At 48.0% G+C, this 25,285-nt stretch overlaps 1 protein-coding gene across 1 annotated transcript in view; it reads left to right on the forward strand.

Annotated features, from left to right (window-relative positions):
- Window positions 1-8,577: 8,577 nt before the first annotated feature.
- The window catches only part of CACNA1H (calcium voltage-gated channel subunit alpha1 H), a gene marked incomplete at both ends in the record, with an annotated part of 243,671 nt that continues 226,963 nt past the window's right edge, over window positions 8,578-25,285 (forward strand). Inside the window, one exon of the mRNA XM_084270957.1 lies at window positions 8,578-8,849. Coding sequence (XP_084127083.1) covers window positions 8,578-8,849 — 272 coding nt within the window. The remainder of the gene's footprint in view (window positions 8,850-25,285) is intronic.

Below are 25,285 nucleotides of genomic sequence, written 5' to 3' on the forward strand. Positions count from 1 at the left end.
GCACATGCAGCTGTTCAGTGTCTACAGCCCGGGATTAAAATAGCCAACATGTTCCTCGTGTCCCACCGCGCCCCGGTTTGCACGTGTGACACAGGGCATGAGAGCAGCGCCCGGGGTGCAGCCCCACAGGGGTCTTGATGTGGGGCAAGCCCTGGATTTTTCTTCCAGACGTGCTTGGCAGGGCACGGAGTTGGATGGCCATCTCCAGAGCTCTGCGGTAGGGCTGGGGGAGCCGCACGTGTTATTTTATATATCGGGGGAGGGGAGTTGATAGTTGTGTGAGATGGTTGATACTTTTGCTTTGCATTTGGCCTGGCTTTTTCTAAACCAATTATTCATTTAACTCAGTTTGTGTAGAGATTTTGATAGACAGAAATTTTGGCTTCACAGCAATCAAATCTTTTTAAATACTGCCCAAGCTGAAATATTTATTTTTGGCTTTGTTAGCTGTCTGAAGTGATGAAAAGATTCTTTAGGGCAGCTGTTCTTTATGTCTTGGTCCTCTGTCCCATAGAAAGGGAGGAAAGGATGCTTTCCTGATTTCCTGATGCTCTCCATGGGTTTGCAGCAGTCCAATACCTACTTTTTCTCATCTCTTGGAGTTAGGAGATCACTCAGGTGTCACCAGCACCAACGCTTTTTTCCCAACATGCCCTAATGTCCAAGGAGGGAGATGTTAATTTTATAATTAAGCCTTGGGGCGGTCTGGATCTGCTCTTGACTCTGCCACAGGCTTCCTGCGTGATGCCCAGGTAAATCTTGAGGGATAAAATATTGTTGTCTCTCTGAGGATGTTCATGCTTTTGTTTTCCCGATCTCTACCTCACCAGGCTGTCAGCTCTTTGAGGAACGTGGACTCTCTGTGCCAGGGACTGAACAGAGACCTGCGGGACCACAATCTTGCCCAAGATTTATAGGAGCCACCATGGAACAGTAAGGTAAAGGATACCTGGAGTGGGTGGATGAGTGACTGGGCTCACTGTCTCCCCCCCTGCAGCAACAGGGAGACAAAATCCCAGGGCTGAGCAGTATGGTGCTCAGCATGCTGGCATGGCAGTACTGGACTGCAAGAGGAGGAGGGAAGCAGAGCGGAGCTGCACTTGACCTCGACCCCTGTGTGTGTCTGTGGCACCCTGGGCTCAGTCTACTGCACGTGGGCTTGCGGGACACCGAGCATCCCCCAGGGATTTCAGGTACGGGAACCCTCGGCTGTGGGTTGCACGCTGCAGGTGTTTGGGCTTTGATTAAAGACCATAAAGCCCCGGCCGTTGCCTTGCCGTGCAGGGTGGCAATGCAATAAATCAAGATAAAATCAGCAGAGTGTTAAACAAGCCATGAGTGATTTACAATAAATTGTGTAAAGAACATTATATGACTTTCATAGCATGAGGAAATTACTACTGGGAAAGGATGCAGCACTGCTTAGGTTTTGTTTCCTGTTGTGTTTAGAGTGAGATTTTACTCATCTCTGCACCATCCTCCTGCCCAGCTCCAGGCCCAGGGCTGGGTGGCTGGTGAAGTGCAGCCACTCCACGCCTGTGCACCCCTCAGGCTACCTGCACGTGTCCCAGCTGGACAGTTTCCTACAAGATAGACAAACCTCTACAGCAGTGCAATGCAGAGCAATATTTTGCCTCTTTGGTTACGCTTCCTTACCTTGCATTTGCTGTACAGCAGTTGTATTTGAAGGTTGAAAGAGAAATTCCAAACAATTTAGCATGTAGAAGAGGTACCTGCTTGTTTCCCCTCTGTGGACACATTAGAGCAGAAGCCGGTGGGTCCCAAATTAAGTTATTTCTCATGCAGAGCATCCTCTAATATATTCAGCCCATACATATTCTGGATACATCCCACACTCTGTTGAGTCCCCTAATACATTCAGCTCTTCATCTTCTTGGGTAATTCATTTAAACTATTAGCAGCTATTTAAAAGACTTCTGTTCCATAAGATTTGGTTCTTAGTGCAGCAGAGGTCATTCTGTCCAGTAAATTACCTAATCTGCACCATCAGCAGTACCTCAGTGATTTCAAATACTCTGTCACATCATAAACGCATTTACCAACAATATAATCAATTAGAATAATTTTAGCCCTGAAGGGGCCTGACCTACAGTGAAGTCCTTTCAATGAAAAAAAAATTAATTAATTTAAAAACTACTCTGGCACCTCCTGGGTTAAATTGTATTTTATTTGTCTTTAGTTTTTCTGTTGTCTTCTCAGTAAAAAAGGGAAAAGTTTTCCACAAATCAGATTCACACAGGGTTTAGATTTCTACTTTTGATACTGGCAACAAACTGAAAATTCATTATTTTTGTCTTGTCTTGCCCATCTAATAAACAAGTGGGAACGTACCAGGCACCGCCGAAAGGGAAACTCATTCTCACTGAATAGGACTGCAGAGCAATCAGTGAAATTAAAGGACATGAAACTCCAAAGCCGTGAGAGGCAGTGCTCTTGCTGGGGAAATCATGGCCACGGTGATTTCTTGCCACAAGAGGAGTTATTCAAAATGCAGACAGGAAATCTGGCTCACCAGGACCTGTGTGATTCTTCGAAACTGTTGGGAAGGTGCTGGTGACCGGTGCAGGGTGACAAAGTTGACCCTCCAGACTTTGGAAACAAAGTTAGTTGCAAACATCAGTTTGGGCCATGTCCCTGGCACTTCAAGGGGTGACAACCTGCACTTCAGCTTCAGTCCACAGACCCGTGGGTGAAAGAGCAGAGGTACCAGTAAGTTATGTGGAGGCTTGAACATGAAATAGGGGAAATTAATTATCAAGCCACAAGCCAGAATGACTGATTGTCAGAGAATGTATCTGCAAGTCTCAGGCTCCTTGGGATTGCTTCCTTCTTGCTGAGCAGGTGTCCATATTGAGATGAGGAGGAGGTAAGGTGAAGGAAGAATGTGGAGACCAAACTTGTCTGCCCCTCTCAATGTGGGCTTTTCCAGTAAGTTTAGAGAACTTTTTCAGGAATGCACCAAATGTTAAAAAACCTGATAGCCCCTCTTCTGCCTTTCTGGGGCTGTTGGCTTAGAACTGATTTTACATGTAAATTATTTTTATCAAATATTTAATATGGAAATACTCTTATTTCCAACGTGCTATAAAACATGAGAAGGCAGATCTGAGCAATGGATTTTTTTTTTTTTCTCAAGGACTTGGAGAATATTTTGCACAGTTATTTTGAATAGTTTTTATATTTAGCAAGTCTAAACATGATATAAGAAGTAAATAGATCAGTGGCAAACACAACAGAAAGAAAGAGAGAAGCCACAATGCAGTTTTTGAGCCTGTCCAAAACGTGTGGGTTTGAAATACACTCACTCAGTGATGTGTTTGGAAATGCTGCATGTTCAGCTGTGAGACTAGAAACATGGTGCAAGGTGGGTGAAGGGTTTTTGATGATGCATAGCCTTGGGCTGCTTTAACACAATGCTGAAAGTTAAGGGAATGATGCTGCCTCCTGAAAAATGTTGTTTTTCTGGAGGATAAAACATGAGTGGTAGTCTTGATCTCAGAAACATCATGGTTGAGGCATCACCTCAGTTTTTCAGGTGGGACTTAAAGCCTTTGCACTCCTTGCATGGACCTCTTGGTGGATTTCTCCTGGCTTGGCCATAGAGGACCAAAAAACTGCTCTGTGATGACATTAAGACCTAGTGTGAGACTCTATGGGGAATACTCATTAAACTGCTGCTGGTGGTGGAATGCAGATAGAGAGCTGTTGTGGGGGCTCCAAGACACCACAAATGCGTCAGGACCATCACCCCTAAATAAAGGGCCAAGGAGTGGAGGGGGATATTAGACTGAGGAATAGGATGGGGAATTGTGTATGGTAAAATCAGTGGAGAAGGAAGGGAAAGGGTTGAGGTGGGAGAAAGGAAAAATCAGAATAGAAGAAGAAAGGATGCAGGAGCAAATACTGGGTTTTGTCAGGTAAAAAGGTGCAGATTCCAGGTGGGAAGGGAGTAGGGAGTTCAATATTCCCAGAGGCACGTGCCATTCAGTGTTCTGTAGTCAGTCCCTGATGAAGGTATGTTGACTGCAATGGAAGAACTAGCCCTGGAGTAGAGAAGTGTTTTCTGGTACCGAGGAAATGAAAAATTATGGGTGAATTTGAAAGTCATAAAAGTAAAAATATAATTTTGGCTGGGGACCTATTTATCTATTCTAAAATGCATTTTTAGCAGTTGTGTCTTTTAATTAAAAATACATTTTAGCACCAGCACAGCCAAACTGCTGTGGTGCCAATCTCCTTTTTTGGAAATTTCTCCTTAACATTTTGAATTTATTATAAATTCATTGTTTCTAATACAATTTTTCCCTTCTTTCGTCAATTTATTATCTGTTTTTCATTTCCCTTCTCTTTTGTTAATCTTTCTAAATAACTTTAAAGTGGTCCTCCATCTATTTAGCTAAATGAATTCACTCCACAGATACTCATTATTTTGAGGATGATTTATGCAAGCACTATTAGCTAGATTGTTCCTTGTTTGAAGGTTTTTCTGCAATCAGAAAACCCAGATTTGAGTCAGCTAGAATTAGATCCAGTAAAAAAAAAAAAAAAATTACATAAAGTATTCAGCACCTCTGTCAGATTTCATATATCAGAGGTCAGCTTAATAGGCATAAAAACACAAAGAAGCTTTAAACTATGGGGCTGACCTACTGATCTCATCTTAGCCTGGGAAACGCTGTAGCATCAAACCCCAAAAGTCAAATTGGATTTTTAAAGTTTCTTTATTTTTTTTTTTCCCCCCAGCTGATCCTCACAACTCTCTGGGAAGAGGCTGTGCATCACGTACAGTCACAGGCTAGGGCATTAAGCTGTGCTACGCCGCTTAATTTACTGTCTGGGTTTCATCTGACAGGGCACTGATGGCACACCCAGCACATTTTATAGATGTTGGCAAAGGCTTCCCTTTGAGCCTCGCTAGCAAGCAGGGCGTGAGTCGTACAGGGATGTCTGGTCCCACTCTCCCCATGCCTGTGACCTTGAAGAACTGATTTTTAATCCTGGTGGGGTGTCACCTTGGCAGTGGGTCTCCTTTGGGTCGCTCCTCCTGACTCAAGGAGCAGCATTAGGAGGAGGATCCTGCTGCCTTCCCTGGAGCTGGGCAGGCTGCAGGGCTGGAGATGCCACTCGTTCCTTCAGCAGGGTCGCTGGAATGTTTTCAGCCTCTGAGAGGTTGTAGGCAAGTTTGGAGGAGGAATATTAACTAGGTTATGGCTGCTTTATGAAAAATACCTGAGACAACTGGGGATTTTCTTGTAAAGTTCTGCCTTGTCTTTCTGTGACAGTTTGCAAATGGCTGTTACATGCTAAATGACATCAAATGGGGAAGATCAGGCAGAAGGTGAGGTCCTCATGGTGGGAGCAGATCTGTTTTCTCAGCTGTTGAGGCTGTTGTGGCTCCAGTAACTTTAGAAGCCCTGTGAGTTTGCTGTGCTGAGCTCCCCCCTTGGGGAGCACCGACTGCTGCTTTGGCCTGGGATAGGTGATGTCTGCTCTGACAGGACCCAGCACTGCTGCCTTCCCAGTGCTCACGCCTCCCTCATGAGCCCAGGACAGGGACCCCAGCTCTCTTCCCCCTCAGGCTGTATGGTTTTGGGGCAGATGTGCACATCTCCAGCCTTTCTGCTCTGCATGTGGACTGGACTACACCTGGGTGTGTGCCAGAAGGGGACAATTTATTAGGGCCAACTAAGAGCATCGCACACCCCATTATGCCAGCTGTGAGTTTGCAAGCCAAGGGCCCCTTCAGGGTGTACTGTGTATCCTCAGATTGGTATTGATCTTAAAATTTCTGGTGGTTTATTAATGACAAATGCTGTGGCCAGATCCTTCTGACTCATGTAAACCCAAGGAAGTGTTACTGCTGTGAGTGCAGGCAGATGGTGGCAAATCTGGAGTAAATGGAGCAGAATCTGGCCTACTCACTCTGTGTGAGGCAGGAACTATGGGAGGAAGAAGATGCTTGCCAGCAAACTGTTGTCTCTGTTCAATAATGACCACCTTTGGAATTAATCCTCATCCTTTATAGAAGAAGCCAAAAATCCCCATCAGGGTCAGGATTTGGCCTATTCTTTTCCAGGATTCTTCCAAATCCTCTGTTTTACAATAAAAGTCCTTTTCAGATGCCATCATCACATGGAGCTTATTAATAAAAGGCACATGGCTTTAAATACTCTCCATCAGGCAACAGGTTAAGACCTTGAAAATGTCAGGCTCCCCTTGCTCAGCCTGTCTGTGGAAAGGATGTCTACAGCCCACGACAGCTCTAAGCTTCTACCCAGACTCTGCCTGGAGAAGGGCAGGAGCTGGTACTCCTGATAGCTGGTGGGGGAAGAGATTTGAAGATGGATTTGTTAATCCTGGGAGCAGCATCCCACTCTCCTGCCATGGAGCTGGAGGGGAGGCAGGGAGGAAAGTTTATTGCCTGGGTAGCTTCTGCCTTTGGGCGAGGGTCAAGAGGCGTCACCAGCTCTCAGGGCTTGGCCTCGCCTCTCGATTCCCATTTTAGTAAACCTCCTTTTCTTCCTGTAAAGGTCATTTTCTTGAGCAAGATAATTTATGAGTGGAAGAGGGTTTGCTCGAGGAGAGCTCCACCAACTCACACACAAATCTTCCCTTCCCACAGTTATTTATGATTAGTCCTAATTAGCTTGTATAAAGGTGTGGAAACTCCAAGTGCAATCGCTTCTTCGCCCAGTTCACATTCACTTTGCAGGCTGCGTCCTGCTTGTCAGAGGCATTGTTTGTTCAATAATAAAATTGCCACATACTGTTAATCACAACCTGCAAACATCTAATAAAACAACCATTGAAAAGTGCGCATGTAAAACCATCTCTCCACTAGCCCCATTAGGCTCGGCTCTTTCTGGTTTGAAAGCTGCGTGACCTCCCTTTTCAATCAATTCCCAGTTATTAACCATGAAGAATAGCATTGGGAACTGCATTTGCAAATTGAATGTGGTGGTATATAATGAACTCACTCTTTGAAACATTCTAGTTGAGGGGAATGTATCTAGCTAACGTTTTTTAATCTCTCTCTCTTCCCCCCCCCCCCCCCCCCAACCTGTACTACATTCAGATCTAATTCACAGAATTTAAAATAACTCGGAAGAATAAAACTTCCTAAGCGGAGTTTAAGGGGACGGTGCCTGTAACAACTTTCTATTATCTGTTTATTCTGATCCCTCCAAGCTAAGCCCTTGAGAAGATTAGCTACTCAGCTAAAAATCACTGCAGTTTAAGAGCCGATCTTTATTTATTAAAATGCTCCGACCTCTAACTCGGGCTTATACATTTATTTATTAAAACTAATGAATTAATGCCCTGGTGGCAAGCGGGGTTTCCAGGGGGCCGTGGCAAGCTCGCAGCCCCACCCCCCGGAGCGGCGCCGGGCGCCTTCCCATGCGGCAGCCCTATGGGGCCGGGGGTGCGGGTCCAGGCCGGTGCTCCCGCCCCCTCACCCCCGGTTGGAGCCCCGGGGCGGGTGGGTGCACGGCCGCGGGGAACCCGTGGAGATGGAGTCGCGCATCTCCTGTAGCAGGGAGCGGGGAGCAAACCCGGTCCCCCCTCCACCGGCTTTGCCAAAGTCGGCTTTCTACCTGCCCTGGGTAGGGGGTGGGGGGTGTCTAATTCCTTCCGTCCGCCTCGCCGCCTTCCACTCTTGAGGGTGGCTCCCCGAGAGGGCCTGGGCGACCTGCCCTTAGCCACGTATCGCCCGGAGCCTGAACAAAGGCAGGGGGAAGGCAGCGTGGCCGGGGGTGGGGGCTATGCGGGCGGCACCCCCCCTCCCTCTCCCGACCACCGGGGCTGCCCCAGCTCCTCCCGGCTGCCCGCCCCCGCCCTGCCCCGCCGGGCTCCCAGCCCCCTCCGCCTCCGCTTCTCTCCTCCCCTCTCCTCTCCCTCCTCCCCCGGTAAATCCGAAGTTTCCTGTTAAGCACGGGTGAAGCTTTGCAAAGCGGTTGCGGAGCTGCCTGCTCCCTCCTTGGGATTACCGTCGGGAGAGGCTCCGCTCGGCTCGGCACGGCTCGGGAAGGGCCCCCGCCGCCACCTTTCTTCCTCCTCCCCAGCCCTCCTCCATCCTCCATCCCCGCGGGCGGGCGGGCGCCACACGCCGAGCTCCGGCTTTCTTTCCCCCCCGCCCCCCAGCTGGATTTACGGGGTGGTGTGTGTTTTTGGGGGGACATCCGCCGTCTCCCGGCGCCCCGATTGCTGCCTGGTCCCATGTGAACTGGAAGGCACGGCTATGCTCGTGGAGACACCGGGCTCCGCCAAACTAAGGTAGGACCCCCCCACACCCTCCATCAATTTTCCATCCCCGAAAATAAAAAGGAGAAAGCCTGTGGGTGGGAACACCCTGGGGGGGCGGTGGTGGGGGAGACCCAGCTTCCCCAGGGGGCGGGAGCGGCCGCGCCCGGGAGGCGGCTCGACCCCCCATCGCCCGTCTTTGTTGCGGCTGGAGCCCCGGGGCCAGGTGGGAGCCACGCCGGGGTGCGCCCCGCCGCCGGGGGGGCCGCCGCCCCTGACCCCCCTGCCCTTGCCCCGCAGGTCCTGGCCGCTACCATGACTGATGGCGAGAGCCGAGAGCCGCTGCCGCGCCCGGCCGGCGGCGAGGTGCGGGTGCCCATCGCCACGCCGCCGCGCCGCCCCGCCGAGCAGCCGCCGGAGGATGCCGTCTCCGGCACCGGCGGCTCTCCCGGCCGCGACCCGCCGCCCGACCTGGCCTCCGAGGAGGAGGAGCAGGTGCCTTACCCGGCGCTGGCACCCACCGCCTTCTTCTGCCTCAAGCAAACCACTCGCCCGCGCAGCTGGTGCCTCAGGCTGGTCTGTAACCCATATCCTTTCCCCGCGGGACACAGCACCCCCGGCCGATTGGTACACCCCCCCTCCGGGAGCCCTCCCCATGCCGGAGCATCCCGTCGGGGCTCTGCGTCCCGGGGGCTCGCGGCTCCCTGCAGCGCACGGGGATGCCACGAAAACCTCGGGGTCCCCAGGGGCGTGTGCCCCTCCCTCCGTGCTGTCCCGATCCCCAGCCTCGGGGAGGGGGATGTAGGGTTTTGGGGGAGCATGCCGTCGTCGTCCCCGTGCTCATCCCACTGGCCTCAGTCGGGGGTGGGGGGGGAAACACGAGGAAGTCCTCTCGGCTCCATCAGCATCATCCAACTGTCCGGTGTGGGAGTGAGGGACCGGACAGCCGGACAAGGTGCCCGGCCTCGGCATCTCAGAGTGGTGGAGGATGCTGAGCTGCAGCCCCCCAAGGACCCTCAGAGGGGAAAACCCCCTTAACTCCGCTTATTTCTTGGTGGGGTTGGAAGGAGTGAAGTTTAAAGAAACCCTCGTTATTTATTTTAGACATGGTGGGGAATGTCAGACTGGCACTGACCCTTTTGCTGTTTATATAAGAGAGCTCGGAGTGCATGTGTGCTTTCTCGGCACAGAAAGATGGAGTGGGTTTGAGTTGGTTTGGGGAAGGCACATGCCTCACTCGCCTCCCGTCCAAAAACTCCCCTTGGCTTTTGTTCTTTTGCAACTTGCGGGCAGGGAAGGAAGAGGACAGTCAAGCCTCTAAATCTCCCCACCTCTCCTGTGTCCTTTACCCAGTTTATTAATGTTAAATGAGAAAGATCAGTGTGTTCCTCTCAGTTGTGACATCCAGAAAATTGAATTTTACCCAAAATGCTTGTGTGCGATCAGAGGGTTGTCAGTCTGTCTTGACAGTCTTAAGAAAGTGAGCTTTTAGCTTTGCTCTGCATGTCAGCTCAGAAGCATTGATGCTGTACAGATAATTAATGCTTTTACCTATCCCTGATACCTGCCTGCAGTTTGCTGCCTATATCCTGCCGCTGCTATTAAAAGCATTACTTATTAATATGGTTAGTATTGATCTCGCTTCAGTTAACCAAGGAAACCCATGTGCATCTGAGATCACTGTTTTCCTCAGCAACACCACCAAGGCGAGTGTTGTTAGGAGGAATTGCACAATCCTCCCCAGAATACTGCCTTGGTCTGTTATTAGGAGAAATACTTGGAGGGAAACCCCACAATTTTTATGGCCTTGGATCTCCTCTCGTTTAAACTGTGTTTACTCAAACTGTTGACTTTTGCGGAGATATTTCTGCTTTACACCATTGTGAGGGGGAAACCAGTCTCCTGTATGCATGTGGATGGAAGAGAGAAGTAAACAAGTAGTTGATCTCCACAGTGATGCTTTAGCTGTGTAAATATTAAACGTAGATCATGGTTCCATAACAAAAAAGTGATGTGCCCAGTCGTGGAGGGGCTTGGGGAGGGTGCTGTATTCCTGTTAAGCTGAGAGTGAGTCGAGGCAGATTTCACTTCAAGCAGGTTATCGTGTTTCAAAACTTTGGGGGGGTAGGCAGGAGGGAAAAGCCTTCTCCTTCGGCTTTGGTGGGGTCTTGCTCTCCCACTCTGGGTTCAGCATCCCTCAAGCTGCTACCGCTGGCAAATTAACCCAGAGTGGCAGGAAAACAAAGCATCATTGCCACTGAGCAAGGGAGGTTTGTGTAAAGGGGGTTCGGGTGTGCTCATGCCACTGAAGGCTGAGGCTGTGCTTTTATTTTCCCATTCAGCATCCCCCCCAAAGAATTCTCAGGAGAGCGAGTTCCTTTGCAAAACTTCTGACATAATATTAGATGGGAATTGTGATGGTTGGTTAAGAGTGAGGCAGAAATTGAATAAAACTACGTAAGCCCTGTGTCGTAGTGTTATTGCTGTCAGAGCTGGTATGTTTTGGTTGTTGCAGAATAAAAGCTCATAGGAATGCAATAGCAATAGGAACGAGCTCCTTGCTGGGATTGTTTCCCCCTTCTCTCAGTCACCACTGGTCCCACACATCGCAGTGAGAATAATCCTTTGGGGTCGACTCTTAAGTTTCTTGGTGAGAGCTCTTGCAGTGCCGGTGGTTGTGATTTTTGAAGCTGCTTAGCAAAGCTGTGTTGAGCAACCTCAAAGTGAGATATGCATCCTGCTCAGGAGCTGGTGCTGTGCCCAGGTAGTGCTGGGTGTTTGTTGGACCGCAGACAGCTGGAGGCTGGGCAGCTTGGGGATGAGGGCTACTGCCACATGGCTGGGACACTTGGAAGGCAGCTGGAAGGGCAGACTGCTCAAGGAGGAGCGTGGGCAGATAGATTGGTGTGTAAGGGCTGAGATTCCCCCAGCTCCTGTCCTTGGGGAAAAGTAACTCGAAAGAGAAGGTGGCAACACAAAGGTGGCTTGTGGTCAGTTGTGCAGTTTTGGTGACTGTTCCTGCCCTCCTAGAAGCATAAGTCTGTAAACTACAATAATGAGTTTTACCTTTGCATTAAAATCTCCCTCAGTCACAGAAGGAAGAGACGCAACTGTGAAGTCTCTTAAAATCTGAGTCTGAAAAGCTGTTTCTTTAGGGTGCTCGCCTACCTAGGAAGCACTAACCCCTTCTGAAAAGCAGCTTTTCTCCCAAGTAGTGTATTTTCTTGGTGGAGGACTTGTCCATTGCTTTCTTTGGGGTTTATTTGCAGGGGAGGATGAGAAAATCTTTCTCTGTGCCCCCCAGTGCCTTCATCCCTCATGTCTCTGTGCTCACCGAGTGTTTCCCTGCATCCCCTGCCGTGTTTCATCTCCAAAACTTGTGCAGGCTTCTTCCTGCCACCAAGCAGAAAACTTCACTTCTGTGCCCCAGGCTGTGACCAGAGCCATCCATCTGTACAAAGCAAAGGTGTCTCATCAGGGTCTGGTTCCCAGCATGTCCCTGTGAGCTCTTGGGCATATTCCTATGGGGTGCTCCTGGCAAAGGCAGGGAGCTGTATCCCACTGTGCCATGGGGTTTGCACTGCAGACCTGGGTGCATCAGCATCTGAAAAACCAAATGCTGCTGTGGTTTGGGGAGTGCAGTCATGTGCATCTTGCATGGGGCTCCTGGCAACCCTCTGTCAATCCAGATCTCTTGAACCGCAAAAGCTGCCCGGCCGCTCCAAATATTTGTCGGTAGCAGAGATAGCCCAGACCTGTGGCCTGGAGCAGGTGGAAATCCTCCACAGCTGGGCCAAAAGCGTGGTTTGCTTCTGTGGCTTAAGCAGAGGGGGTTACTGCCAGGCTTAGAAATAGCTAAAAAAAGCTGTTGCCTGGTTCTTGGGGGACAGGTGGGGTGGGGATCAGCTTACGGGACCGGGAGCTTGCCTAGCCACAGGCACGTGTCTGCCCAAAGGGCTGCGCATCAGAGGAAAAACGGGGTTGTGGGCAGATGCAGTAGATGTGCATTTGTGTTTTTAATAGCTGTGCTGTGTTTGGGAATGTTAAGAACAACCTGGAAAAAATCTGTGTCCCCCCATTCCCCCCTCCCCCCCCCCCTCCATATGCATGGTTTTGTATTAATAAAACCATCAGACTTTTGAATTCTCAAATGACAGAAAGCAAAAGATCTACAAGGAGTTGGTTTTCAGGTGTGTGAGCCAAGAGTTGTGTCTGTTAAAGTTCAATGAAAGGAGCGGAAAGTGTTCGGACCGGCTCTGGGTCTGATTTTCACGTCTGACTTTTGTCGAGCTGTTTGCTGTGTTGTGTCATTCCTCAGCTTTCTGAAGTGGTGGCTCCAGCACCAGATTCTCCTTCTGATCTTCAGGGTTACCTCCAAACCCACATTCAACCAGAAAGTCACTTGTATGTGACAGTTTAAAGCAAATAAACTGAATATAGTTCTTGTGATATGGGCAATGGCTGAAGTTGAATTTTTCACTGTTAAATTGTACCATGTTTTCCCTCTGTTATTACTTTTAATTTGCCTTTGGAAGAAAAAAAAAAAAGAGATATAATTGGAAGCAAACTTACTTATTTCTGCAGTCCTGGATCTCTTAAGTGGGTTTATTTATAGAGGTCTGTGGGTGGGAATTTTTGTGTACTCGGTGTGCGTGTCGGGTGATGGAGAGCAAGGTCTTGGGCTTTTGAGATCCAGCGAGGTTCTTCCCTGGCTCTTCCCAAGCGCTGCTGTTCACTGACAGCGCTACAGGAACAGGGAGCTATGCCTGTACCCAGACGGGTGTTCTCTATGCTGGATTATTTTACTGTTGCTAACATTTTGGATAAATGAAGGGTTGAGTCATTTTTTTGTCGATCCCTCGATGTCCCTGCACCTCAGGGGGGGTGTGGGGGGTGTGTGGGATTTGGCTGCAGCTCCCGGGCTGTTGGTTAACACGCGTAACCCAGCGATGGGCTGGGATGGCTGTTGGCAACCCGTGCAGTCCACGTGCCTGAGGTGGAGCAGTTGGGAGGAACGCTGACTCTGTGCTTGTCACCAGTGCATTGCATTGCATTGCTGGGGGGGGAGTTTACTGTACGACCAGCTGGAGACACAGGCTGTAAAGCGGAACAGAACGGTGCAGCGACGATTAAACCTGCTTTCCATCCCGGCACAGAGTGTCAGCTCTGCAGCGTGGCTTTGATAAGGCTCGGGCAACTTTTGCTGGTTATTTAGTGATTCATAAAAACATTCAGTGATTCATTATAGGTGGAATTCTGTGTGCCTTAGTCAGAAAAAACCCTCCGCTGATTTATTTTTTCAAGTGGCTACAGAGCTTGTTGGTTCCAGCTGATTTCTGTGGGACTTGGCTCTGTTCTCCTATTTGGGCAGAGTTGCTGTTTGCATCGAGTCTGGGGTTTATTTTTTTAATTTTTTTTTTTTTTTCCTGAAGCTGCCATCCTAGCAGCACTTTCTAGTTGCCCTTACAAGCACTTTGGGGCAGATCAAACATCCCCAATAACATCCTGTGTGTTATTTCCAAGCATTCCCCAGTATAGCTGTCTGTAAGTCTGCTTAGATGGTGAAAAACCTCATTTCATGCAAAATGATGTATCTGTTCTCTTTCTAACACTGTGGTTTTCACTCCATCTCCCCGTTCTTCATACTGGGCTAAGCTGTTTGCTCAGCAGTGTTATAAATTGTTCTCTGACACAAGGCTTGCAGCTCTCTTCATTCTTTATTGCACAATTGATGTGTGCTGGCTCCCACAGACGTGGGAGCATTGCCATTTGTGATTTGGAAGGGGGGGGGGTTATACTGAAGCACATGGAGGTGTGGGTATAAGTGCTCTGCCTGGGCTCCTATCAGTTTGACAAACTTCATTTGATTACTCTATAATAAGTGCGTATCAGATTTGAGGAGCTTTATCAGAAAGCCTTTGCTTTTAATCTGTTCTTATTCAGGCTGTATCCTGACAAGTGCAATGGGAGGGTTTGACCGAATCACAATTTGTCATCTCCGAATATAAATATTGCAGTTAAAATATTTAGCGTGCTGTGGAAAAACCCGTTAGCGAATAAATGTATTTCTGGCCTCATCCTGGGAGCTGCTGAGCATCCACGACGCCCACTGAATCTGGTGAGAGGCGCAGGTGCTGTGCACCCAGCAGCATCTCCCGCTGAATGACAAGCAATTAGGGAGCATAAGGAAGAAAAGTCTTGTAAATTGTAACTCATCTAAAAATATGTTGTCCACATGTGTTTTAGCTCCTTTCATTTCAGCATTCTGTGTTGGCTCAATACATCTAATCAACAGTTTAGTCCTGAGTTTTTGTCTTTAATATCGACAGAAGCTATCTCTGCTGGCTTGTTGTGGTCCCTGCATCCTTGGCACTGCCAAAACCCATCATCTCTAACCTCTGCATTGCACTCTGAATTCCTTAAGCAGTGTTTATGGGTTGTACCTCTGAGAAATACCTTTTATTCCTGTCTTCTAGCCAAACTTGGGAATGTGGATTGGTGTTGGCAGTCCTATGGCAAAGCTGCTGGAGCCTGTGGTGCTTGGGAACAATGTCAGTGTGGGCAGGGTGGGCAGCAGGTTGTGCAAAGGAAGGGGTTAAGCTCTCTGCAAACTCGAGCAGGCATTAGTTGGCGCTTGGCTCCTGTTTTCAAAGTTACTTTTGCAACAAAAAAAAAAGGGTTAGGAAGCTAATTACAAAAGTGCTTTCAGAGCAGATGAGGTCTTGCTGTAGCTCTTTGCAGTAAGGACCAATGGTGTGTGGTGATACCTGTCTGCATTCAGAAGGGTGAGTGTAGGGAAACCTTAAAAAGAGATATGGTGCTGGTACCCGTGGATGGAAATGTGGAACTGATAGAATGAAGTTGACTCATAACAGCAACGACAACAGAAATCTGTCCGAGGTAAAGCATACAAATTCAATCAGAAATAAAAGTAACAAAAATAAAATTCTATCTTTGACATTAATGAAATAAAATAGCAGTGAATAAAATCACATTTAAGCCCTCCTTGGCCCCAGCTCTGATCGGCCTCGCTGCCTTTCCCGTAGAGCAGCTGGCTGTGGTTGGAGCCCCTGACACCCTGTTCCCGTTTGGGTTTGAATTCCAGACTGAGCGTGCAGCTCATCAGAGATTTATGGGTTTATCTCAGGGTTGTCTCAAGTCAGGATTGCTGCAGCTATCTCTGAGCAGGTGAGAAACCAAGAGATGCAAACTAACAAGTTGATACAACAGCATCAGTTTTTACTCCAGATAACTCATCATGTCTATGAAATATCTACAGTTTACTTGTTATTTTCAGACTGTATTTTATAACCCTTCAGTGTAATTAATTTGCTACTTTTCGGGGCCTTTACAAGATGCATCCCAGACTGAACTTTGTAAAGTTTTTCCAATTGTCTCACCTCTCCCATCTGGTGGAAACCAATAAATGCAGTTTTAACTTGCAGTTTGCTTACAAGTTTGGTTTATGGATTGAGTTTTGGGTTGGGTTTTTTTTTTTGTGGTGGTTGTTTTATTGTGTTTTTTTAATACAGAAGTAGTTGTAGATTTATTTTAATTGCTTTTAAGCTTACCTTTTCCATGGCTTTAGTTACTTGGTGTTCTGGGGCTCAGACCGGCTCCCGCGGGTCCAGTCGGCAGCATCCACCCGGGTTTACTTGGCAGCAAAACCTCAGCTTTATTTGCCGTGCTCTGTCTAAATGACATGTTTGGAGTAACTCCATTAGAGCAACCGGGATCACATTAGTTTACAGTGAATGAACTCTGAATCATGTTTTTCTCTGTGTGTTTGTGTGTTGTTGCTTCTTGTTTGTTTTTATCTTTTTTTTTTTCTCCTTTAAATAAATGCTTCTGCAGACAAGAAGCATCGAGCTCCCTACTTACAGAGCTCCGATTAGTTTTCCACTGGATTATGCACGTAGGTCTGCCTTTCCCTTCTGCTGGTGTAAATCAGGAGGAGTCCCAGGGGTACAGCCTTGGCTCCATGGGCCACATACCCTGAGACCCGCAGGTGTGTTTGACTCTTAGCACGTATCGTGCTCTGAATTCAATCTCCTTGGGCGTGTGAACCTGCACAGCAGCAACCTTTGCCACCGATGCTAAAACTCATGCAAGAAATATGTTACCTCTGTTTACACAGATGTTTTAAGAGAACTTGAGCTCTGATTTGGCCCTTAATTCTTAAGGTAGCATCTGGCATTTGTGACAATCCCTTAATCTAACTGCAGAAGCAGCCTTGTGTTTTTAAGATACACTTTTAACTGAATATGTCGCTGCCCAGGATAGGAGGAGAGTTGTTGTGTGATCTCCCCTAACAGTTAATTCTAAGATAACTTAGACCAACTTAAAATCATCGGGGTATGTGCTGTATTTCTGAACCAGCAATTAGGAGTCATCAGCCTGCATAGAGACAAATTGGAAGTGAATTAGAGGCTGATGAGCTCTGTACAGGGCTTCCAGGGCTGTTCCCAGCCTCGTGCCGCAGGGAAATATCAGAGCGGTCACTCTGGAGCTGGCTGGCCAGGCTGGGGGCGGAGGAGGGAAGCTTTGACAAGATGCAGCTGTAAAAGACAATTTTCCTCTTTCTTTCCCTTAATAAAAATCTGTTCTGAGCACTGTACCAGGCAGACTAGTTTGGCAATGGATTAAATGCGCAGCTTGGAGATCTAATTTTGCCCGTTTCCATTGACAGATGGAAATTGTGTGCCTTCACAATGCTACTAGTATCTTGCAATTTTGCTCAGAAGCAGTGCCTCTGGAAGCCATCCGGAGGAATAAGATGACTTCATGTGCACGTACATCTATTTGTGATCACGGCTCCTTCAGAGGGTGAAATCAAGCGTGTGACTGCTCACGGCCCCTCTCCTCCACCCTCATGGTGCACAAAGCAGGAAGGGAATTTGCCCAAATGTCTAATATTCAGGTAGATCTTGTTGCAGAAAGTAAGCCACAAGTTGTGGTACAAAGTGTCTGGGACATCTGTCATATTCCAGAAGGACAAGAGTCACGTTAGCTGGGATGTTGGATGAATGTTACAAATGTTTCAGGGGTAGCATTCCCCTGGGATGCTCATGAAGCTTGGTGTACCCAAACTCTTTGATCCCCATCGCTGTCCTCTCTACCTGTACATTTGTTTTGATTTTCCTGATGTTCAGTTAAACCCTCTGAGATTTGCGATGGGTACGCAGGTATTTGCATAGAGAGCTTTTCCAGTCTCGGAGGAGCTGCAAGCCCAGGCTGCTTCTTGACGTGGCTAAGGAGAGAAAGCATGAACTGACACCTCCTTCACTGGGGGATGACAGAGAGAGGAAAGGATGAAGAACTCCGGGAGACAAAGCAAACTATGGGTTTTGGTACTGCAAATTTAAATTCTTTGGGCACAGCTGATGGGAAAGCAGAGGAACACAGAAACACAGTATTTGTGTGTAGATACTTAACACATACATGTGTTTATGTATAATTGTGTGTACCTGTGCTGTTGCTTCTAGCAAAATGGACTTTGCTTTGCTTTCGAAAACTTTTCTCTTGGAGGTTGATAGCAAGCAAGTGTATTCCTTGGTTGTGTTTGACCGTAAGGATGCTGTCAGACTTGGAGGTGCAGATTGAACTCCTGGAATGAAACTATGAATCCTTGAGATTTTGATCATTGCTTTTGGGTTACTACCTGTGGAGGAGTGTAGGGAAGCATCAGTTTGGGTTTGGAAAAGAAACAGAGACCCTATGCTTCAGCCACGTGGTCCAGGTTGGGCAATTCTGATGCCAGTAAAGCTGGTGAGTCCAGGAGCAGGATTTAGCCCTAAACATACTGTATATCCCCAACCTCTTATTACCAGGCCCTTTTGTAAGTGTGTTTGTGTGGAGCTTGTAATGGCATAATGCATGCTGTAATTTAGTTGTTAAATCTGAGCTACTTTGGCATGGTGGGGACCAGGCGGCTTGTAGCGATTGGAACATTACGGCCTATTGAATTTCATAGCCTGGAGGATTGAGCCGTATAGGGACACTCTTGAGGAAGTTGGGGGGAGGGGGGGAAGTCACCTGTTTCTCCTCAATCTTAATTTTCTAGGCCCATATTTGACATTACTTGGCCCCCTGGCCATGGGCAGATGGGTGGGATAGGCACAAATGATGGGAAGCAAACCCTAGGATGGTTGTTTTCCTATTAAATATCTCCCAAGGAAAGAGGTTTGGATCTTTTCCCAAGGGCACTGATAAGTGCTACATCTAAATACACTGGGATTTCCTTCACCTCGCTTCCTGCTAAAGATTTTAATTTACTCTCTATCAACACTGACTGATAGAGAAGTCAGAAGAGCAGAAGTCAGAAGGACGTTCTGTTTCACGTGTGGTTCTGGTGTTTTCCCTTTATTGGTGATCCTGAATATTGGTTCTGCAGTTTCATGTGTGTGTCAGTGCTGTAAATGCTTTTATTACAGTCACGGTCTCCCAGCCACCCCACTGCAACCCTCAAGCTCGCAGGGGTTTATAAGGCAACAGTAAAAATCAACCTGATGCCAAATCATCTGTCTTTTACGTAAGGAGAGACTCGTGACGGGCTTGACTGGCCATCACTGTCTCTTAAATCTCTTATCAAGGCACAAAGTGAGTGCAGGGTAAGCTCTCACCATTTCACAGCCAGCTTCAGGGGCACTGCTTGTCCAGGCAAAAGGTGGTTTAGTTTCCATGTGGTGTTGTCCTTTGCTTTCCTGATGAGGATCAGTTAAATCGTCACTTGTGAGAGCACCTGGATTTTGTGTCTGATCTGGAACTTGCCTGCTCTGAGCAGGAAATATGCTATGTTTCATGTAGGCTTTGAAGAGATTTTCTCATTTTCACTGTTAAGTATGAACCTGGTTTTGAATGCACAATTTGGTATTGAAAAGGGGAGCTCTGGAACTGTTGAAGTTGGGGGTAACTGTTGTTGAGGTCAGCTTGAGGGATAAAGAGGGATTTCACAGTTGAGGTGCTGACCAGGTGCTCCTCTCCCATGTCATCTGCTAACCCTGTTGTCACGGTGACTCCTGTTCCAATGGATGTCTTCACCCTATGACTTGATGCCCCCATTATGATGAACTGAGATCTTACCCCATTGCTAGAGCAGGGTGTGCTATGGCTGGAGAAAAAATCCAATGCTCAACCATAGCAAGATGAAGGGTCTTAAGGCTATGTTTATTCTACTTTTACACTTTAAATTTAAAAAAAACCAACATGTGTCTCATTGAAATTTTCCAGGGCCTGCTGAGTCATGGCTGGGGGGGATTGTAGCTCTGTTGAGGGTTTGACAAGTACCTACCAGGCTTTCCCATGTGTTTTTGTCAATGGATGGAGCTTGAGGAGCTGCTTCATGTGTGCATGGGCAATCAATTCTGGGGCCTGTTTGCCATTTGCATTATTAGTATTTGCATCAGGGCAGCACTTAGGCTGAGCCCAGTGCTGCTGTGAGTGCCACAGAGCTCAAAGTAAAATGCAGTGTGGAGCTAGGAGAGCTTCAGAGAGAGTGAGTTGGCTTCTTGCAGAAAGCAAGAAGGGAACCAGAGCCAAAGAGCAAGAGGTGACTTGCAAGAGGTCATGCAGCAGATGAGTGGTAGAGGTGAAGAGAGGCTGTGAATTGGGCACCTGCAATTCTTCCTGTGAAGCATCTGTAAAATAACTCATAGCCACATCTGTAGAGCAGAACTTCATCTAAGAAATGAGTACCAGAGGTTAGGACTAGTGTATAAAGCCATGCAGTGCCTGTGCTCTCTGCATGTTCCAGAAGAACCTCTTTTGCCTTGAGGAGGGATAGGCAGAGCTTCTGGATGAGGGGAAGGGAATGTCTTCAGCTAAATGGTATAAAGCTTTGGATGCTGCATGGGCATCAGCAGCCCCATCCATGAGCTTATCTGGTCTCTTACTGTTACTGCTTATCTGGGACTACTTTTTGCACGGGGGCTCCACAGGTGCAGAGCTTTCAGCATGGAAAGGCAGTTGTTTCCTACTGTGTTTGTGTGTTCCCATGGTCCTGTTGTGACCCAGCGGGACTGTTCATTTCGGCAGGGGCTGCCGAGTTTTGCCCTTAGGCGAGACAGGAGGGATCAGTTAGGCAAAATCAATCCCCTGCCTGCTCCCTATCGCTTTGTCCTGATAAGCTGTCAGTTTAGCTCTAAATGCCGTGTTTGAAAGCACATCTCTGCTCTCCAGGATGGGTCAATGTCAGCAGCACTATTAGTTGAAGGATGGATTTAAGCCACCAGCTCATCGCACGAAAGGAGAGCTACATCTGAGGCATCAATTCCTGGCAGCCTGTGATCTTTCATAGGTTGGAGAGAAATTTGGTGGGATAAAATATCTTCGGCTACCTCTGAGTCAGCGCTGCAGTTTAATGTCAGTCCTAATACCAGGTTGCAGCAGTGAGGAGCTGGAGGTGGAGCTGTGGTTAGGTGGGATGGAGCCGTTTGCTCACCAGCCACGTGAGGTTTGACCCGTGTCGCAGTGCTCCATCAGTGCAAGGAAAGGGGCAGGGGGGTCATGAAGGGGAATGTCAAGTCCTTCTGCAACCTCTGCAGGGAAGAGCCAAGGGCAAACAAGGCACAAGTCATCCCCTGGAGGCACTGGTGCTTCTGGAGTCCCCAAGGAGTAATGTCATGGGGGTCACTTAAGGACCAAGTTCAAGCTGGCCTTAACCCTGCATTTCCTGGTTCTGCCTGATGGAAGCCAGACCCCTTGCCTTGTTTGAACACCGGCTTTGCGGCAGGGGTGATGGATTGCAGTGTGAGCTTTACCACCCTTCATCACTGCTTCCTCTGCTCTCTTGGCCCGTTGCGTTCAGTTCAGTCAGAGTTTATTATAAATAACTTCAGATAGCAAGCTGAAACATCCCGGGCTCACTTTCCTTTTTTTTTTTTCCTTTTTTTTCTTTCTTCCTTTTTTTGGCAGTTGCAGAGCATGAATCGGCTTCAAGGCGATTGAGGTATTTTAACGCAACGTTTACAGCCCATATCTATACAGAGTGTGACTTGTGTTTATAGGAACGTGCCTTTAACAGTCTCTTATCAAAACATATGGGACTCTACACTTGGATGCTGGGGTTCCTCTGAAGCATTCCCAAGACAATACAGTTCCACATTATATTGTCTTTCGGTATCTGTAGACTTAACTGAGTCTGTTGTTCTGCACACACTGTTGGGTGTCTTCCCTGTCTGACCTGCGCCGTTGCTTCACCTCCTCTGAGCTCCTTCGAGAGCCCTTTGAAACTCCCTTATCGCTGAGTCCTCCCTTCGCCCATGCGTGTCCTTGGCAGGCAAGGCAATGTCACCACGCAGAAAAAGCACATCATGCAAAACAGGATAAGGTATCAGCAAAACGGAGCGATGGGCTGACAGGGTGGTATGTTAGGGAGCAGGCAGTGGTAAATAAGTCCCAAGAAATGAGGCTTGAATTGTTTTCCTGCTGGGGATCTTGTGAAGGTCTCGTTCCAGAGCAATCGCTCCTTGTTTGCATGACATGCCCCAGCCAGAGGCTGGGGTCATGCTGGGCTCCCCGTCATCAGACCATGAAACAGGGAGACATGTCCTCCCCCAAAGATGTTAGTACGTCAAGGAATGTGTTTGGCCCCAGTTGCGTGTCCTGATCCAATCTCCTTGGATGCTGTCCAAGTTTTCTGCAAGGCTCTTGGTGCAATCCATTACCAAACAACTCTTGTTTTGCCCGCTGTAGCAAGGGGGCCAGATGTCTACTGGATGCTCTCTGCCTTCTAATGCCCAGACCAGCATCCTTAAAAAGCCACACAGCCCTGTTGCACTTAATAGGGCTGTCAGGGAAAAAAAAGAAGATTTAACGGGCTCTATGCTGCTGTTGCATCCCATGGTGTTACTTTCTCTGGTACGCTGGGATGCGCTGCTCTTTCTGGAGGGCTGAAGAACTGAGAGCCTTCCAAAATCTTCAGTTGCTCATTCAGAGCCCGTCTGAGTTTCCATCCTGAGCTGCTTTAGTATGATCCATTTGTTTCATGATGATGTTTGCAGAGGGCTGTGGGGAGTTCAGGAGGATAATGCTGTGTCTGAGGAGTGTTGCCTAAATTAACTAATAAAGTCATCTGGCTGTGGGCAGGGTCTGGTTTGCCTTTCTGGTGAATGCACGTGCTTTGGTTTATCCAAGTTCACAATCTGGTGGCCCACGTCATGCTGTGGCTCCCAGGGCAGACCCAGCAGGCCCTACCAGGATTTGGCTGATAATGGGTGACTCTGATGGGACTATGCAGCCCCTTGGGTACCCTGGTTTCCTAGCAGTGCTTCTTGGGCATCAGGGAGACAGTGACTGGCTCATAGCACTTCAAAAAGAGAGATGTATGGTTCTTGGACTTGCTTGGTGTTGGATTGTTGCCCACTTTGATCTTGTTATCCCCTGCCAGGAGCCAGGGTAAACTCTCCCACCAGCCTGGTGTTGCTTGGCTGCTTCTGGTTGGAGAAACACCCTGGGTTTTGCATCTTTTTCCATGTGTGCCGGCTGAACCCTCCCTCCTTGTGTCCTCTCAGGCTGAGAGGGTGACTTTGCGCCAGTGTCCCCAGGCTGTGTGGTGACAGCTTCTTGGGAGCCGTCTGTCCACTAGATGTCAAACCTCTGCTGCAAAAGGGGTGCTCCAGCTTGCTGGGAAGGTTGCAACCACTGATGACATGTAGGGAGCAAAATAGAATTTGAAGTCTGACATGGGCGTATGTCCACCAATTACCTCACTGCCCATCTGGGGAAAGTGTGGGATTTCAGCTGGCTTTCCCTGTTGACATATTTCAAATTAAAGCAGGGTGGGAAAGGAATGCATTTTCCCCCCTTCTTTTTTTTCCTGGAAGTGTATGAATTGTTTCGAGGGTTCGGTTGTCCTCCAGCTGAAGGCTTCAGACATGCTTCCAGAGGGACTTCCAGATTTAGAAGTAAACTTACGGACACCCAATTCTGATCTCATGATTTTACTTTTACACCAGTTTTTATGGGAAGCACCTGCTTTAACATGAGTGGCTACTGATCATCACAAGCTTAATTTGAAGCAGAACTTCTCCCTTGAGATATTCTGGACAGCAGTGGGTTTGGAAGTGTGGTCAGGGCCTCTGTTCTCGTACACATTGGATAGCTCTGATGCCATGGCTTGGTAAAGTGATATTGAACAGCTTACAGCAGGAATCTGGTACTACTTTTGTAAAGTCAGGAGTTTTATTTATTTTATTGACCTTTGGATCAAGAGAACCCACCAGAACATGGGATTATCATTCTACTTTCCCTTGGTTTTATGTTCTTTTTTTTTTTTCCCTTGTGTATTTGCACTGCAATGGACAGAACATGGATAAACCTGGCTTACCCAGTTGGATTCCTTTGGTGGAACTAGTCATGAAGATGTGGACAGAGTGTGGGGTGTTACATCTGTTCCCTGCTGTGTGTCTCTCCCCTAAAGGCTTGGCTGGGTTCCTACACTTGGATGCCCTAAAGGAAGGAAACTGTGGGTAGTTCAAAGTCTGCTGTGATCCCACCAGGCTGAGGAACTGAAAGCATCCACCCAGCCCCTGGCACATGCTGCTCAACTTGGGTCTCAAAATTCCCATCAATCAGGCTCTCCTTTTGTCTTAATTAAGGAATATATGTATATATACACACACTCTTGTATGTTCCTTAGTTCAACTGTGAAGAGAAGATTCCTGTTTGGGATTATTTTTAGTCTGAAATTATTCATGAGGCTGTTTTCCCTGATTTATGACGATACCCAGCACATCGCCATGTAAATGACTTTTAAATGGAATGTTTCAGCAGTTTTATAAGAATTCCTCATGTGAGGGAAAATAAACAGTTTGTCATTTACCAGACTGTATTTGATTATTAGATTTGTTACTATAAACATGGGGCTATGCTTCCTTCAGCTGAGGCTGCTGGAGATATATGACTTCAGAGAGCTCTATCATTAAATAAAAACTAACCTGACATGAGAAATCAGCATGGGATTGATCAGGCCTGTTCCTGCTGGCCAGATAGATGCTTCTTGGCCAAAAATGAAGATCTGATGTTGAGATTAATGTGACTCCAGTCTTTCAGATTTCATTCAAAGAGCAGGCAGGCTATGAAAGGTGAAGCATCTAGATTTGGCATCCTGGGGTCCTGGTGGAGCACCAGGCTATGCCACAAGGCTGTGGTGCTTTTTAAGGACCTTCACTAGTACTTGAAGTCAATGCAGAGTGGTGAACAAGAAAATAAGTGTACAGTGAAACCTTGTGGGTCTGGTGATGCCTTTTATGTGCAGGCACAAAAGTGGAAGGATTGTCATGTGGGTGGAAATACAGCCATGGAAATCCATCAGCCCATTAGTGGAGGGGTGTAAAATACTTCTCGGGGCCTTAGGGATCATGCCTAGAGAGTAAAACCTTAACCCAGTAACTGCACAGCAGCTTAGGAACTTCTTAGAGGCCTCATTCTCTCCCCTCAAGTTAAAATGCATCCCATGTGGAAAGGATTTTTTATAGAATCCCAGACTGGTTTGGGTTGGAAGAGACCTTAAAGATCAGAGTCCCACATCCTGTCGTGGGCAGGGACACCCTCCATCAAGCCAGGGTGCCCAGAGCCCCATCCAACCTGGCCTTGAACCCTGCCAGGGATCCAGGGGCAGCCACAGCTTCTCTGGGCACCCTGAGCCAGGGTCTCCCCACCCTCAGAGGGCTCCATAAGATTGGTGATTTGGAGAAATATCTTGGCTGTAAGGACTGTGAAGGGCATTTGGGAAGCATCTGGCTTTGGCGTTGGGCTGGCTGTATTTCTAGGGCATGGTGCAGTGAATGGCAGGTTGGGAAGAACAGCATTGGGTGCCTTCAGCTCCTGTGACTGCAGCTACTGATCTCATGCTCCAGGGATCCTGTGCAGGCTCTGCAGATGCCATTCCTGTGTGCACATGGTGCTCGCGTGTCTCTGCTACGCTTGGAAGGAGAGCACTCGTGCTCTGGGATGCTCGCAGCCAGAGACATGTGTCCTGTCACAAGGCTCCAGGCAGCTCTTTGAACACCTGAACGTCCCTGCT

The sequence above is a fragment of the Gallinula chloropus genome, assembly GCF_964237585.1.
Source record: "Gallinula chloropus genome assembly, chromosome: 15".
NCBI classification, from domain to species: domain Eukaryota; kingdom Metazoa; phylum Chordata; class Aves; order Gruiformes; family Rallidae; genus Gallinula; species Gallinula chloropus.